Raw genomic sequence first — 18,142 nt, forward strand, 5'->3', positions numbered from 1 at the left:
GTTCAGCAACGACTTTAATTTCTTCGCGGTATTAATTTATTTCTTCGTAATTCGTTGACACGTTAGAGGTCTATGAAAATTCATGAATGGAATTGCATTGAAATTTGCAAATTACGTAAATCAATTTTTATACAGTGGATAAGAAGTATGTAGATATATGGGAAAAATCCATAATCGTTTAATAATGGCGCTAATGAGTTCGCGAAAGTAATTTATTCCTTCGCGATTCGCTGACGTGAGAGAGATCTATGGGAATTTGCGAATGGAATTGCATCTCGTCGATGATTCAGCGGTATTTTGACACTTTAACACGCTCTCACGAATGTCTGAATCGTTGTTACATCGATAATGTCATCCATCTGGTAGTGGGCGTGGTCGCGATCATTGATCAATGTCTTGGTGCCTATATCGAGACATATCGGCTACCTTCTCGCTTCCTCCTGCGGAATCTATTTCCCTTCGTAGTTTATTTATGCTCACATGTTTCGTAAGTGCGTCGGGAAACTTAACAAACATCGAAGATTTATTTTCTACGGTTAATATGCTCGGATAGAGGTGAGCATCTTTAACCCTTAGCAATCGTTCATTTCTGAAGAGAAGGATTATAATTTGTTAGAATCTTTCATTTTAATCTCACAGGTGGGTAGTAATAATTATTACAAATTGATTTAAATAGCTGTGTAATGGCTGTGAATAAAGAATTTAGCTATTTGCAAGCTAAGAATTTCTTGATCTTGTATGAAATACGATTTTGGGGTAGAAAATATTTGAAATTAAAAATTTTCGTGCTTCAGGAAAATTTTGGTTCCTTTTGCAATAGAGATTTATTTAACACGCAAATAATCTTTTCGTTTAAAAAATGTTTTGGTTTCTTCCCCGTAGAAACGTAAAAATTTCTGAGTTTCTTGAAGATTTTGGTTCCTTTTGCAATAGAGATTTATTTAACAGGCAAATAATTTTTTCGCTTGAAAAATATTTTGGTTTCTCCTCCATAAAAACGTAAAAATTTCCTAGTTTCTAAAAAACTGTGGTTGCTTTTGTAATAGAGATTTATTTAACACGCAAATAATTTTTTCGTTTAAAAAATGTTTAGGTTCCTGCTCCATAGAAACGTAAAAATTTGTGAGTTTCTGGAAGATTTTGATTCCTTTTGCAATAGAGATTTATTTAACAGGAAAATAATTTTTTCGTTTAAAAAATGTTTTGGTTTTCCCCCTATAGAAACGTATTTAAAGTAAATAATTCCTTTGTCTTTCGCAATAATAAAATATTCGATGTAAAATATTTCTGCTCTCTAATTTTTGTACTCTGTGAATTCCTTTTTTATTTCTTTTGCAATGAAAAGGTATTTGAAATGAAAAATTGGTGCACAATGAAAGTGCTTTATTTCGTACGCAATGGACACCTATATGAAACGAAGAATGTTCATACTTCAGGAATTTTTTAATTTGTCTTCTAGTAGACAGCTATTTGAAGCGAAAATTTTGTTTTTTATTTATCAAATAATAATTTCTATATCATCGATATTGCCATAATGGAATGCAACGAATTAAAAATTATAGAACACGTGGATCTGGATTAAAAATTAGTTATGTGAATTATAAACACGAGGATTAATCATCATACATGCCTTCTGAATTCGTACGATATTGAATAATTATTCAAATTATGGCGTTTATTACTAACTCACAAATGCCTCGCAGTATTTTCTGTATTTCTCAAACGATCGCGAATATTTCTCTGATATTATTTTTGCTACTGATTAGTACCAAATTTTAATAACTTTAATTTCAGCAACGTTCGAAATTTCAATTTCTTTTTTGGAATTTGCTCCAGCAACGGTCCGAGTTAATGGAAGTAGAGTGTTCTGCACGTTAATGTAACGATACGAATAAAAAATAATCACGAAACGAGCAATTTACTGTTCTCGCAAGTTCACAGTTCCCCCGCTTCTTATTTCTCTTTTCCTCGAAAACAGATATTAAAATGGAAATATCTCTGGGGTACATGGTAAGTGATATTGCGTTAACACGTAATTGAAACACATGAATCCAGCGACTCTGGGGAGCTTTATTCTCCTCCTCGCTGCCTTACTGTTTAGTTCTACACGCTTCTATCTCTACGAAGCAATCAAACGTTCCTCCTGATTAACCCCTTAAGCACCTAGTCCATAACACTCCTGCACATTGCTTAGTTTATGGCTGTCGGAGACACGTGCCTCGCAAGATTTCATAATTTTCTTCCCTTTTAACATAATTGACGCACATTTACTCGTTTTTGTTTGTCTTCGGATAAATTATCTCTCAATTAACTAAAAGAGAATGATTTAAAAAAACCAAATTTTTTATTATATCATAAATTATTGGGATTTTTGTAATCACTATAACACGTTTTTCTTTCTTTTCCTTTTTTCGACGTTTTGTTTATTGCAATGCAATATCCAATGCATTTTCTACATTCGATTATGTCGAATTGTGCGTACGTTTCTATCGAGTTTTGATGAAATAATATCACTGTCACGTAGTTTTATATTCTAGATTATTTTCATCTGTCTCTATTTATGCATAAATATTATGGAAATTTATTTAATTCGTAACTAATTTAAATTTTTTCATTTAAGTATATGCAGATGTGACTCATCTTATTTTACAAAATATCTAACAAATCTAAATTGTAGTACCCATAATAAAATTCTGCAAAACCTAACAAATCTATAAGAAATATTTAACCCTTTGCACTCGACAACTTTTGGCTAGAGAAGAGTAGAAATTCAAAAATTCTCTACTGAAAAACTGACAATATCTTTTGAACAGTAAATACAGAATTGTATAATAATAGAATTGTAGAATTATTTGATTTCGATATCTCGCACACTGTTACAAAAATCTAAATTTCAGTACCCATAGTCAAATTCTGCAAAACCTAACAAATCTATAAGAAATATTTAACCCTTTGCACTTGACGACTTTTGGCTAGAGAAGAGTAGAAATTCAAAAATTCTCTACTAAAAAACTGACAATACCTTTTGAACAGTAAATACAGAATTGTATAATAATAGAATTGTAGAATTATTTGATTTCGATATCTCGCACACTGTTACATTGCATTAAATTTGATATATTAATTAATATCGATCTTGCAAATTTTATGAAATGGTGACTGGAGCTTACCTCTCGAGTGCAAAGGGTTAAAATGTCAGAGATGCGCGAAGGACAATTGACAGGTGTTTCCATATCGTAAGATTGAAATATACTCGAAGTCAACAAATTTATCGAAAGAAGAGAAACTATCCTCCTTTACAGCCATTTGAAATTATTCGAAATTTTCGAAATTTTTGAAAAATCAAAGACAAACGTCCCAAAATAAGTTGAATATATCGACTGCCAAGACTGTGAAACTTAACCCGTGTGCGAGCTAACTTTCACTGACGATGCTCCTCTATCCGCGATATTCCTCGCGTCAGGCTTGACGAAGAGTTGTTTACTTTCCAAATTTTCAGGCGACAGCTAGCATTACACGGTGAAAATAATAACGAGCCCCCGAAGCTGCTATCAACGCATCAGGACGCGCCATAGCTAAGACGACGGTGCATCAACGATGCGACCTGTTATGGCGCGAGCAAATTGCTTCCCGTCGTAAAATCCGTTTGAGTGATTGATTAGCATGCAGTCGGACCGACTGGTTGACTCGCGGTTTCTTCCAGCCACGCTCCCCATTCCTTCTCTGGCTTATACCGAACGCGAAACAACGTGGCGCGAGGGTTCCCATAAAGGCTGGCGCGCAAGCATCGACATTATCGGCACCCAGCATCTCTATTAGCCGAGTCCTCGACTGCCTCGCTGTGTCCGTCAAATTAGAATCGGTCTTTACCCCCCTTTCTTTCTTTCTTTCTTTCTACCCTCTCTTTCTTTTCTCCTCGTCATTAACTACGAGAAACGCGCGTGGGAGGAATTACAGACGTCGCAAGACCGACACGAGTAATAACAGTTCTTGCTGCGACAGCTGATGCCTCCAGCCTAGTCTCTAGCCTCGTCCCTGGTCCCATCTCTAGCCTCCACCTCCCTAGCCTCTATGGTCACGGTCACGTATGCAGTTCGTCTTTAGTCTACGGAATGATGGCTCGATCGTAGCCGAGAGTGTCGAGGGTAATGAGACACGTGGAGGTTTGAAAAAAACTAATTCCGAACGTGGCCGTTTACGATCTCGTTAAAAAGTCTCTACCGAGAAGTTAGCGTGCTTATGGTGGCGCCGTGTGTTCGCATCGCGCGCTACACCAACGATAAATGATAACCATTAGCCTGGAACTTACCTTGCCGGTGGTAGCCGACTTGTAGAGCGGGCCCATGATGACGTGATCGGTGGGGCAGCCATCCGAGTCAATTAAGACTATCTCGCTGGAGTCCACGCCGTCCATAGCCACCAGTTCGCGCACAAAGATCTCGTACGGGCTGTTAGGGTCGAGGATCTCGAACTTCAGTGCCAGTGGATCACCGACTTCGGCCGATGGGATGGCTTCGTTTCCACTGCGATCGGTGATCTTCATGGCTACGTTGGGCGAGTCGACGATCACTTCCTCGGACAGGGCAGGCGTTATGTCACCGTGCACGCCGAGGTCCACTTCGTTCGATACAGTTTTGTTGGTCAGATCGTATTGACAGGTGACGGCCAGGCCGAGATCGGAGCTGGTGACAATGGTGTCGTGGTGTTGGATCACGACGTCGTTCAGGTACCGGCCAAGGCCCTGTTGTCTGATGTTGCACTCTAAATCGTCGTACGCCATACGTAGCTCGAACTCCAACGCGCCCTTCACGTCCTGCACGCACGAATTTGGCGACCCCTTCACGTACACCTTGCCGTAGAACAATTTGCTCGTTTGGATTCTTGTCACCATGTCGCCCGCGCGACAGTCGATGGTCACGTTGTAGCAAGAGCTCAACTCGTACGTTGATCCCTCCGGCACGTCCAGGTAGGGTTCCTGAAATTAGACGTTCAATTTTTCTTTCTTTTCCGTTCAGTATTCCAAGATTGATTGATTGTTGCTTGCTTTTTATTTAATATAGTATTATCCCTAGCTTTGTTGGTATACACGTATATTTGTAAAAATAGAAGTATTTTTAAGTACTAATTTTATTTCTGCAAACAAATTTTTATATAAAATCGAAATTAGGTGTTATTATATCGTAATCCTCCTATTTTCTAATTATTCGAAATTTAGTTCGGTTTTAACGAATTTTTCGTCCAGCTTAAAAATTTTGGATTCACTGCACAGGCTTCGAAAATTCCTCGAAGATTGACTTTGAATAAAATTATTTTTAAATACTAATTTTATTTCTGTGAACAAATTTTCATATGGAATAAAAGTTAGGTGGTTATTATATCGTAATCCTACGAATTTTCTAATTTTTTGAAATTTGGTTCAGGCTTACCAAATTTTTCTTACAGCTTAAAAATTATGGATTCACTGCATAGGCTTCGAAAATTCCTCAAAGATTGACTATGAATAAAATTATTTTTAAATACTAATTTTATTTCTGTAAACGAATTTTTATATCGAATGAAGGAGACTTTAAATGAAATTATTTTTAAATACTAATTTTATTTCTGTAAACGAATTTTTATATCGAATGAAGGTTAGGTGGCTATTATATCGTAATCCTACGAATTTTCTAATTATTTGAAATTTAGTTCGGTTTTAACGAATTTTTCGTACAGCTTAAAAATTTTGGATTCACTGCACAGGCTTTGAAAATTCCTCGAAGATTAACTTTGAATAAAATTATTTTTAAATACTAATTTTATTTCTGTAAACGAATTTTTATATCGAATGAAGGTTAGGTGGCTATTATATCGTAATCCTACGAATTTTCTAATTATTTGAAATTTAGTTCGGTTTTAACGAATTTTTCGTACAGCTTAAAAATTTTGGATTCACTGCACAGGCTTTGAAAATTCCTCGAAGATTAACTTTGAATAAAATTATTTTTAAATACTAATTTTATTTCTGTAAACGAATTTTTATATCGAATGAAGGTTAGGTGGTTATTATATCGTAATCCTACGAATTTTCTAATTTTTTGAAATTTAGTTCAGAGTTACCAAATTTTTCGTACAGCTTAAAAATTCTAGGCTTTGAGATTCGAATAGACTGAAAATTCCTGGAAGGTTGGATTATGTTTGAGTTATATTTTAATTTCAGTGAGAAGTTCGTAAATATATTATCGATCAGTGCTACTGATATCCATAAAAGGATATTTACACGATGAATGAATGGAGAAAATTTTTCGAAAATTATTTCAGATATAATATTTATATTTTAATAGGATAATAAATTATAATACTATGAAATTTAAATCATATTGAAATTCACGCGAGTTAAGTTTGTTGTATTTCGTGTCTAAAATAATGGCCGGTGATTTACACTTTATGAACAAACTTCGAGTGCCTGGTAATCTGGTTGGTTGGTTATGCTAATTCGATAATTCTTCCCGATAATGCGATGATCTGGGTCGACGGGATAATAACAATTTGCATATTTCTACTAAAATGGCCAACCGGTGTTAGAATTATCCGCTATTTATAAAACTTAAACTGTCACACAAATGTATTCTTGTTCATCGTTTTATCCCCTGATAAATTGCTATATGCATCAGCCTGGCGCGCGGCTCGTTCATTACCGAAATTATAGCATCGGCTTTGAGATATTACCTCTTTATACAATTACTGTAACGTATTATTTAAGTTGTTTAATGATATAGGAAACGAGTTTCAAATTACCACGTTAAATGTCGTGCTCTTTTTAGCGACACGTATAAGGGTCCAAGGTCGAGGAGGTGCGTGATCTGAAACGACACAAGTCCTTCGAATCTTCCATCGCGAAATTCCACCTTCGCGAGATATCGTCAGCTATCTACTTAACACGCGAGGAAAGGCGAAAAGAAAATCACGATTTTGCCTTCCTCTATTTTGTTCAACATTTTTCGCGCATCGAATAGCGATAAATTAAATGCATTCTCGTTTTAACCCTTTTTACTCGAGGATCACCTTTCTGTCGCCATTTTGATAAAATTTTGAAGCTCGGTGTTAATTAATATATCAAATTTAAAATAACGTAACAGTGTGCTGGATATCAAAATTAAATAATTCCACGTGTTAACCCTTACACTCGGCAATTTTTTCGTTGCAGAAAACTAGTGATTCGAGGACTTTCTGCTATAAAATGGACGATATTTTTAAAACGGTAAATAGGAAATCGGATACAAATTAAAACGTAGAATTATTTTATTTCGATATTCCTCGTATCTTTGGGTAATTTTAAATTTCATATATTAATTAACGCAAAGGGTTAATTATTATACGATTTCTTATTTACCGCTCAAAATATATCATCAGCTTTATAGCAGAAAATTTTCCAACTCGTACCCTTCTTTAGCCAAAAAATTGTCGAGCGTAATAGATTAATAGGTGTAATCAACGATCACGAGTATTAGCCTGCATACGAGAGGTATTGCTGCATCTGTATTCGTAAAAACCGAGGTATTTGTCATACGGGTTTATCCTGTTCTACATTTATTTTATTTACTCCATTTTCAAATATATGTTTCAATTTATTTATTCTATTTTACACTTACTTATTTACCGTGCTCGTTTCATTCCGGAATTGCCCAGTTTTATTGCAAAAATCAATTTCATATATCCGACATATTCATGTACCTGTTACTTTTTCATTATTCCTGTAAGTTCCTCGTAAAAGTATTCGAGCATTTTCATTCCAGGATTGTATAATGATAAATAGTAGTGGAAATTGAAAGGGATAATAGGGAAAATCCGAAATCTCGAAAATATTTTCTAAATTCGCCGGTAACCAAATTTTTTCAAAATTTTCAAAATTGAGAATAATTACTTATCGCCTGTACGACATAACCTATACTAACCCCTTGCACTCGGCGATCTTTTCGTTACAGGAAAATTGTAATTCGAAGACTTTCTGCCATAAAGTAGTGGAAATTATTAAAATATTGGAAATGGAAAGGGAAAATGGGGAAAATCCGAAATCTCGAAAATATTTTCTAAATTCGCCGGTAACCAAATTTTTTCAAAATTTTCAAAATTGACAATAATTACTTATCGCCTGTACGACATAACCTATACTAACCCCTTGCATTCGGCGATCTTTTCGTTACAGGAAAATAGTAATTCGAAGACTTTCTGCCATAAAGTAGTAATCGAGAATAATTACTTATCGCCTGTACGACATAACCTATACTAACCCCTTGCACTCGGCGATCTTTTCGTTACAGGAAAATAGTAATTCGAAGACTTTCTGCCATAAAGTAGTAATCGTATGCAAATTCAGACGTGGAATTATTTTACTTCGATATTCTACGCATCGTTGGGTAATTGTAAATTTGATATATCAATTAACATACATCTTTAGACTATGACTAAATGACGACTAAGAGACGCCTTCTAAGCGCAAAGGGCTAATAATGCAATTAGTCAAATTAACCCCGTAGGTGTCAAATTTTTCATACGTCATAACAGACATAGTAATCTCACCAAAAATTAAAATTATCACGCGATCCTTTACGCGACTTAAATAATCCGATAGTTGAAATTACAAATTTCTCAAAGGAATTATCTCTTTGGCCTACAACCACGAGTGAGACTCGTGGCGAGGAATTTGGGCCGTAAGCGGAAACCACGAGTCTGACTCGTGGTGAGGAATTTGGGCCGTAAGCGGAAACCACGAGTCTGACTCGTGGTGAGGAATTTGTGCCATGAACAATACGCAGGAGTCGAATTCGTGGCACTTCGTTGCGCCGAAATATACGTGTCATAAGAAGTATACATTTTATGCAAGTTTGGGCACACGGCTGAACAACTGAACGGCTCGAAGTGCAACCGATCTTCTTATTTACTATGGGCCGCGCAATCGGAAAATATCGCGTAGGCCAAGGGGTTAAGAAAGGAGGACAGAAATACTGGGTTGAGGGAAGAAAAAATAAAAGACCCGTGGCCCGAGTGGGGATATGTAAAAAGTGACGGTGATTCGGTTCGACATAGAACGAGGGTGGAAATAGAGCGAGCCGATTCCTCAACAGGTTGGCGGGAAGAAAAGTCTTTGTCTTGACTTTCTCGGGGCACCAGGCGCCCCCGGTCCTCCCGTATGCACAAGCCTGAAGAGCCACCCCACAGGCTCGATAGGGTAAGCATCTGCGATGGAAACTCGATTTTCCACGAATGCGCTCTCGGCGAATTGTTCGACCTGGTTTGCACGTGTGCAATGTAATCACGTTTACAGAAAATCCCTACCGGCCCTTTCAAGAGTACGTGGCACAGCGGAACGGGCGAAATGTGTGGTCTACGATTTCCAGGCGAATTCTATTCCCGGAATTGACGTCGAATTGTTTCACTTCGCCGTGGCAAATGAATTAAAGTAAGTTCGCAGGGGGGGCGAACGAAATTTCGCGTCGTGAAACAACGTTACCCCGCCGGGAAACGTCGCGGGGCAACGCTTTATTAAACACCCCTGCCCGAGCAGAACGGTCAGTTATGGATCGAAAATGAAGCGTGACACGGCGTAATAGTCTTCGATTTGTTTCTTCGCCTCATCGGAAAGTGATACAGCAATTTTTTCGCCGGTTTTCCCGCAATAAACACGAGCTCAGCTGGGTTTTTCGAGAAGATTGAAGGGAGAGGAAGGAGTTCGAAATGGGAAAAGTAGTTTTGGGAAATATATTTAGTAGCGGATCGCGGCTATTTTCTTTCCTCTCGTGCTCTGCTGGTGAAGCACGTGGCGTTTAACGGTCTAGTTTGTGGAACTCGAGTATAACGTTGTTTTTGAGGAAAATTACTTGCTTTGTTAGTTCGGAATTTTCGAGTTTTAGAAGTTCTTTGTTGATGTACTGGAGGTGGTGTACTTTATATGGGAACATAAGTTCTCGTACTAAATACGAGTTGTTTACTGTACGGAGTGTTTTATGGTGTCTACGATTCACCTTTATAGGAGAGTAATAAATAAATTGTACGCGAATTCGTATTTTGTTTTTTATGTCGAAGGAAATTCTCTGAATGACTATTTTTTTTACGAAAATATAAATTTGGAGTCATCGTATCATACGATATTTTAATCTTTCAGAAACTTGAAATATTTGTTAGTATAGAGTACAATAATTTTTTAATTACTTTTTTGACGAAAATATAAATTTGGAGTCATCGTATCGTACAATATTTTAGTCTTTCAGAAGCTTGAAATATTTGTTAGTATAGGGTACAATAATTTTTCATTTATTTTTTTTTTAGAAAAATATAAATTTGTAGTTATGATATCATACGATTTTTTAATCTTTCAGAAGCTTGAAATATTTGTTAGTACAGAGTACAATAATTTTTTAATTATTTTTTCAGGAAAATATAAATTTGCAGTCATCGTCTCGTACAATTTTTTAGTCTTTCAGAAACTTGAAATATTTGTTAGTACAGGGTACAATAATTTTTTAATTATTTTTTTGACAAAAATATAAATTTGGATTCATCGTGTCATACGATTTTTTAGTCTTTCAGAAGCTTGAAATATTTGTTTATTATGTGGTGCAATAATTTTTTAATTCCTTAGACTACATTTATGTACGACTAAAAATTATTTTATCAGAATATTTTTCATTCAACTGTCTACAATAATCTACCTATACTTGACACTAAACGTACCAAGCGAGGTAAAATGACATTCTTTGTTATTTATTTCGCTCATCTGACTTTCTGTAAATTCGCATATTATCTGATTGTTTAATTTTCGTTACAGAAGCATATTAATTCAAAGACTTTCTGCCATAAAGTCGACAATATATTGAAAACGAAAAATAAGAAGTGCAAATTAATTATAAGACGTAAAATTATTTTACCTCGAATTCCACGCGTTGTTGGATAATTTTAAATTCGAAATATTAATTAACAACTACCTTTAAAATCTGATTAAACGACGACTATGAGTCGTCTCTCGAGTGCAAAGGGTTAACTTATTTTTTACAGAGAAAAATTCTCTGCATACCTTATACACCACAAGGGGTCATTTAACCCCCTATGGTAAGAATAGGTATATGTAAAATACCGGTAAAGTTCCAAATATGAATAACTCTGCATATTTGAAACTATATTTTTTCCCAAGGAACGAACTTCCTTATTTTAAAACAACTTTATTATATCGATTAGAAAATAAATTGGATGAATTTACGTCCATAAATATTCAAATTTAATTTTCTCAAAAATAGAGCCTCGTAAGAACAAAATTACATTCTTCCTTTTCGACGTAGTATTAAATATGAAATTGTCTCGAGTGGCACAAGTTATCAGACACCCCTTATTCATCACGATAAAAGCAACGATAATTATAATTACCCTACCAAACTTCAACGAATGGAATTAAAATACTTTTAAAAATAATTTGACAAAAATTACAATTTATCGCGAAGTTTTACCTGGATATCCGAAAGGGTGGCCCTGGAGTGATGGCTGAGACGGCACACCATGTCGCCAGTGTCACCGTAGTCATAGGAATGGCAACGGAATGGCGAATTCAAGCAAAGCTCTCTGCACTCCTCGGCACTGCCAACATCCTGGTACACGGAATCCACGGTTTTCAAGATACGACCAGACAACTTCTTGAATTCGCACAGCTTCACGGGCTCGTCCACGCAATGGTTCTCAAGATAATCGACACCCTTAGCAGCCTGGAAAGCGCTTGATCCCGCTACGGTCAGTCGGTCCATGTCCGAGAGTTCACACTGTTTCGTAGCATTCGCGTAGTTGGCAGATCTGAAACATCAATTCAACCTTCCTTTCAGTCCCTTGTCTCATTCGGGCTATATTAAAATATTTATACATATATTCATTTTCGCTTTGCTCGTTTTAATTAAAATTTTTCTCGGAATCTTGGTATTAGTCTGATGGTAAAAATAGGAATCAAAAGTGAATTGTTCAAATAGAGGTGAATATATTCACTGCTATTGCAATGAAATTAAATTGAACAAAAATTTGTATATGGAGTTACTGATATTTCATAAATTAGGTCTTGTGAACGGAATTTTTATTTTTCAATATCTATTTTTACAGTTAGATGGTACACCCTATATACTAAGTCACAGAAAAATCTGTACCTCTTCAATTTTCGACTCCAAACGATTAGTACTTCTTTGCTACGTAATTTTCGAAATTTTTTTGAACGAGAATGTGCGATTTATTAAGTAATCTTTCAAATAACAGGCATTTTATTTCGAAATCAAAATTCGATATAAGGTAAACTGGAATTGAAATAATTCGTCATGAAATTAATATCCTAAAGTATTCTTATTATACCAACTTGTCACGTGTCGAAATCGAAATATCCGTCAATTAAGAATTTTTAAATTTTTGTCGTAAAATAATAGAGATTGTTAATGACAAGGTAATTTTATCAAACAAATTTGTGAAGTGTAAATTTTGAGTGAAATAATTTAAGGATTTTGTAAACTCGTATCATGAGTCAATAGCAATCATTCGAATACAGTTAGATATGGTACACCCTATATGCTAAGTCACAGAAAAATCTGTACCTCTTCAATTTTCGACTCCAAACGATTAGTACTTCTTTGCTACGTAATTTTCGAAATTTTTTTGAACGAGAATGTGCGATTTATTAAGTAATCTTTCAAATAACAGGCATTTTATTTCGAAATCAAAATTCGATATAAGGTAAACTGGAATTGAAATAATTCGTCATGAAATTAATATCCTAAAGTATTCTTATTATACCAACTTGTCACGTGTCGAAATCGAAATATCCGTCAATTAAGAATTTTTAAATTTTTGTCGTAAAATAATAGAGATTGTTAATGACAAGGTAATTTTATCAAACAAATTTGTGAAGTGTAAATTTTGAGTGAAATAATTTAAGGATTTTGTAAACTCGTATCATGAGTCAATAGCAATCATTCGAAGTGGACGATAAGAGGGACAAGAACACTTTTGTAATAGACTGTATCAGGAAACATTTTAAGCTCCATTCGATCACAGTGTTTCATAAAACGTCTACGTTTCATCAAGCGACTGTGTTCCAGCAAAGCACGATGTTCCATCGAACTGTCAAATGAATTGACCTGTTGCACAACATCTGACAAAATGACCAGAATCCTTCTGTGTCTGTTGTACAACCGCTGACCATTATCGCGTGAAGCCGTCAGTGTAAAGGCGAATTTAGACCTCATACTCTACATGTATAGTTCTCGCTCTTCATCCTGCAAAGTACAAAGATTCTTTCACCTGCATTTCGCCAAAAGTAAGCCTGTAAAGCGATCAGTCAACAAATTGGGGACTGATTTTATTTCTGATGAATTGCATGGATGAAGCATCCATAGTAAAATTGCAATAATTAGTCTAACTTTGCACAACAATGAGTGAATCAGTGAATCATTTTTTAAATAATAGAAATTGTTTCAGGGATACTTGACACGTTAAGTGCGACGATGTTCTCTAGGGATTGGCACTAGAATTTCCGTTCGAGCCCAGCCGGTCCTCAGGGACAGACTAGGTCCAAAGTTGGCGAAGAATTTAACACCAAAAGTTAGCAGCTTTTGGTTCTAGTCTGGGTCTGTCCCCAGGGACGGGCGCTAGACTTTCCGTACGGACCCAGCCAGTCCTCATGGAAAGACTAGGTCCAAAGATGGCGAAGAATTTAACACCAAAGTTAGTAGCTTTTGATCCTAGTCTGGGTCTGTCCCCAGGGACCGGCGCTAGACTTTCCGTTCGGGCCCAGCCAGTCCTCAGGGAAAGACTAGGTCCAAAGTTGGCGAAGAATTTAACACCAAAAGTTAGCAGCTTTTGGTTCTAGTCTGGGTCTGTCCCCAGGGACGGGCGCTAGACTTTCCGTACGGACCCAGCCAGTCCTCATGGAAAGACTAGGTCCAAAGATGGCGAAGAATTTAACACCAAAGTTAGTAGCTTTTGATCCTAGTCTGGGTCTGTCCCCAGGGACCGGCGCTAAACTTTCCGTTCGGACCCGACCGGTCCTCAGGGTCCGGCCCAGTCTAGGACCAAAAGGTGCTAATTTTTGGTGTTAAATTCTTCGTCATCTTTATACCTAACGTATGGAATTTCCTGTTATAATAATTGGTACAGTATCTCTGAGTTTTATGAACATTTCGCCCGCCACCAGTGACCCACTTGATGACCGAGTCTGGGCCTGAACGGAACTGCAAGCAAAACGGGCTGGACACTTAACGTGTTAACACTTGACATGTCAATATTTTTAAAACCAGCGAAATGGATCCAGTTTAAAATGGTTACTGAAATATTCCTTCTCAAAGACTCCCTTGTCTCTGTCAAATTTCTTGAGTTTGGATTGTTCTTCGTATACTATTGTTCATTCATGTACTATGTATATTATTGTCTATGTAAACGAGGATATATTTTGAGGATCACTCATTAGATGACTCATCATCGTATGGTTTCTAGGTTCTTCTAAACATCTGTAGAGATGGCCACGAAGAAGCTGTCTACAGACCACATGTAGATTAGCTGTACCTAGTCTGATCACCTTGATGTATAGGCTATTGCTAAGTTGTAAACTGTTTCGAAGATGGTAAATGTGGGCTATTAAGAGATTGACTGTTTAAAACGCTGAATACAAAATAAACATTCAGAGTGACTAGTGAGCAAAATAGAGACTGGCTCTACTTTTGATGAATCGCGTGGATGATTCATTCCTAGCAAAACAGCAATGATAAGTAATCTTGTGGAATAATAAATGGGTAGGCGTTCGAATAGCAGGCACTGTTTCAAGTACACTTACTATTTCATTCGCTGACATTTTGAAGACGAGTAAAATGAACTCGAGCACTGAACTGATGCAAATTTTTCAGACTTCGTTCATTCTCGATACAGATTCAAAAGTAATTCGAAAGATTCAAATTAAATCACCTTAATATCGCAACTGTCATAATATTCATAAATATTAGTAATTAAAGTCTCATGATGAAAAATACTCTAATTATTATTTTTCAAAATCAGCTGTGTATTCTTATTACGAGTGGAAGGAAAATTTGTGAAACTAGTCATTGTGACTACTTTAATAGATCTACCACTAGCAAGAAGACTACAAGGTCTTGGGGTCACCAATTTAGTATAAATTTGGTAGGATGCTAGATTTAGTTCCCCTGATGTTGCAGGTGCCAATACCCAATAATTTTTAAGATATTTACAATTGAAAATTTATCATTTAATTCAGTTGTAAGTATCACAGGGAATAGACCCCTGTGTATCGACAAAAGAACGCCAAAATATGTCAATTTTCTGTGAAACAAAGCAGTCAACCAAGATCAATCAAGTCCATGACTCAAATTGGAATCCTTACTCAACGAATCTCTAGCTAAAACAGACATTAATCGAATCCATAACTAAAATTGCAATGAAAGCTAGTCAATCTCCCGTACAGCAGATATCAGTTGAGTCCACAGCCAAAATTGTAGCAGAAACTGGTGAATTTCATTAAAGCAGATATCAGTGAAGTCAATAGCTAAAATTGCAATAGAAGCTAGTGGACTTTCCATTAAAATACACATCAATCGAGTCAATAGCTAAAATTGCAATAGAAGCTAGTGGACTTTCCATTAAAATACACATCAATCGAGTCAATAGCTAAAATTCCTATAGCAGATAATGAATCTTTTAATAAAATAAGGATTAATCTAGTCGATAGCTAAAATTGCAATACAATCTGATGGCTCTGCCGCTAAAAACTGTCACGAATGAAGTCCACAGCTGAGAAGCTGACAGATCTAGCAATAAAGTTACTGTCAACCGAATCCATAGCTAAAATTGCAACTGAAGCTAGTGGACTTTCCATTAAAATACACATCAATCGAGTCAATAGCTAAAATTCCTATAGCAGATAATGAATCTTTTAATAAAATAAGGATTAATCTAGTCGATAGCTAAAATTGCAATACAATCTGATGGCTCTGCCGCTAAAAACTGTCACGAATGAAGTCCACAGCTGAGAAGCTGACAGATCTAGCAATAAAGTTACTGTCAACCGAATCCATAGCTAAAATTGCAACTGAAGCTAGTGGATTTCTCATTAAAACAGACATCAATGGAGTCAATAGCTAAAATTCCCATAGAAGCTAATGAACCTTTTAATAAAATAAAAATTAACCTAACAGATAGCTAAAATTGCCACAGAATCTGGTGGCTCTGCCGCTAAAAACTGTCACGAATGAAGTCCGCAGCTAAGAAGCTGATAGATCTAGCAATAAAGTAGCTGTCAACCGAATCCATAGCTAAAATTGCAACTGAAGCTAGTGGATTTCTCATTAAAACAGACATCAATGGAGTCAATAGCTAAAATTCCCATAGAAGCTAATGAACCTTTTAATAAAATAAAAATTAACCTAACAGATAGCTAAAATTGCCACAGAATCTGGTGGCTCTGCCGCTAAAAACTGTCACGAATGAAGTCCGCAGCTAAGAAGCTGATAGATCTAGCAATAAAGTAGCTGTCAACCGAATCCATAGCTAAAATTCCTATAGAAACTAGTGAATCTTTTAATAAAATAAGAATTAACCTAATTAATAGCTAAAATTGCCACAGAATCTGGTGGCTCTGCCGCTAAAAACTGTCACGAATGAAGTCCGCAGCTAAGAAGCTGATAGATCTAGCAATAAAGTAGCTGTCAACCGAATCCATAGCTAAAATTGCAACAGAAGCTAGTGTTCCACGAAAACTGCGAGCTGTACAGTAACAAATATCAGGCTATGAAACAAATTGGTCCCCGGCCTCCGTTCTCATGCGCCATTTGTCAATGGTACCAGGCTGAGAGGGTCCAGCGGAATTACTGGACGCATTTACGACGAGACAAGGTGACTCGATATTAGCATTTCTTTCGAGATCAGGAACTGTTGATCTGAGACGGGGCGAAATTGTTCTACGGCGCTTTAATCAACAAGAAACTCGTCTTTAATGGCGCGAAACAGAAATATTACGTTTAGAACCGCTCACTCTCTAAGCGTGTCACGGTAAAATATACGAGCGTATTACACGGGGCTCTCTTCTATTTTTCAAAGACGCCTGGCGCCGTGGGTTCCGAAGCAATTATTACATACTGCCGGGATTATTGCCCCGTAATAGTGCACAGTTGAACCGCGAAAACACTAATTTACTGGCGTTTACAGAGGAGTCAACCGAACAGTTTCCCGTCTCTTCCCCGTTTTTGCGCCGCATTCGTTAATGCCTGCATGAAATGAAGGTAATATCAGATCACTTGTCCGGAAGTAGGGACGTTTCATTTCTGATTGCCTTATTCTTATTTCCCTTTTTGCCTGCAACAGGCATAAATGTAGCAGGAATCGTGGTATTCCAGAAGCTCCATGCCAATAACTGTACCAGATGATTGGAATGTGTGTACGTTCTTCCGGCTAAGGTCGATTAATGTAAATTGTATACAGAACGGATAATGATAGTTTTATTTGGCATAATTGTTGCCGGAGAAATGCACGATCGCATTCTTCGTCCGTCCAATTTAAATGAATCGAGATTCCATCTCTGAATACCTGTACTCGTTTCGCCAGTATCGACACTGGTCTTGAATGCATTTTAGTCATTCGCAACTGATGATTCGTGAGTGGAAATAACTTACCTATAGGTGTCATTTAAACATTCTAAAGTTTAGATTTTATTCATATATTTTTTAATTCTATTAGAAATTTTATTAGTACATTATATTAATTTATTTCGCAACTTTATTAATTTATGCAAACTATACGATCAAAATATAGAATTGATCTTTAATTTTCCATATTGAAAATAAATTTCTATTTCTCGTTTTCTCAAGTCGATCGAATTGGCAGATGAACAATTCACTTTTAATTTTCTATGAATATTTTAAAAGTGTATTTATAATATTTCAATTTAATTTATTATATCAACTGTTCATAGGCCTTAATTATTTCTGCTTTCTTACATTTTTTAAATTTTAGTATTAAATTAATTGATTCCTGTTTAACGTTGTTATATTTTAAAAGAATTTCTACTTTGAATTTTGTAGAATTAATCGATTTGATCAGTAAGTAAATTATTTTGTCATTCATGTCATTAATTTAATCTATCTACTAG

The 18,142-nt window shown here is 36.1% G+C and overlaps 1 protein-coding gene across 1 annotated transcript in view; it reads right to left on the reverse strand.

Moving 5' to 3' along the window:
• neo (ZP and PAN domain-containing protein neyo) overlaps positions 1–18,142 on the reverse strand; it is a 161,946-nt gene that overhangs the window by 15,820 nt on the left and 127,984 nt on the right. Inside the window, exons 3-4 of the mRNA XM_017904122.1 lie at positions 11,475–11,811; positions 4,310–4,975 (exon numbers count right to left, since the gene is read on the reverse strand). Coding sequence (XP_017759611.1) covers positions 4,310–4,975; positions 11,475–11,811 — 1,003 coding nt within the window. The remainder of the gene's footprint in view (positions 1–4,309; positions 4,976–11,474; positions 11,812–18,142) is intronic.

The sequence above is a fragment of the Eufriesea mexicana genome, unplaced genomic scaffold (genome assembly GCF_001483705.2).
Source record: "Eufriesea mexicana isolate 0111107269 unplaced genomic scaffold, ASM148370v2 scaffold2665, whole genome shotgun sequence".
Taxonomy (NCBI): Eukaryota; Metazoa; Arthropoda; class Insecta; order Hymenoptera; family Apidae; genus Eufriesea; species Eufriesea mexicana.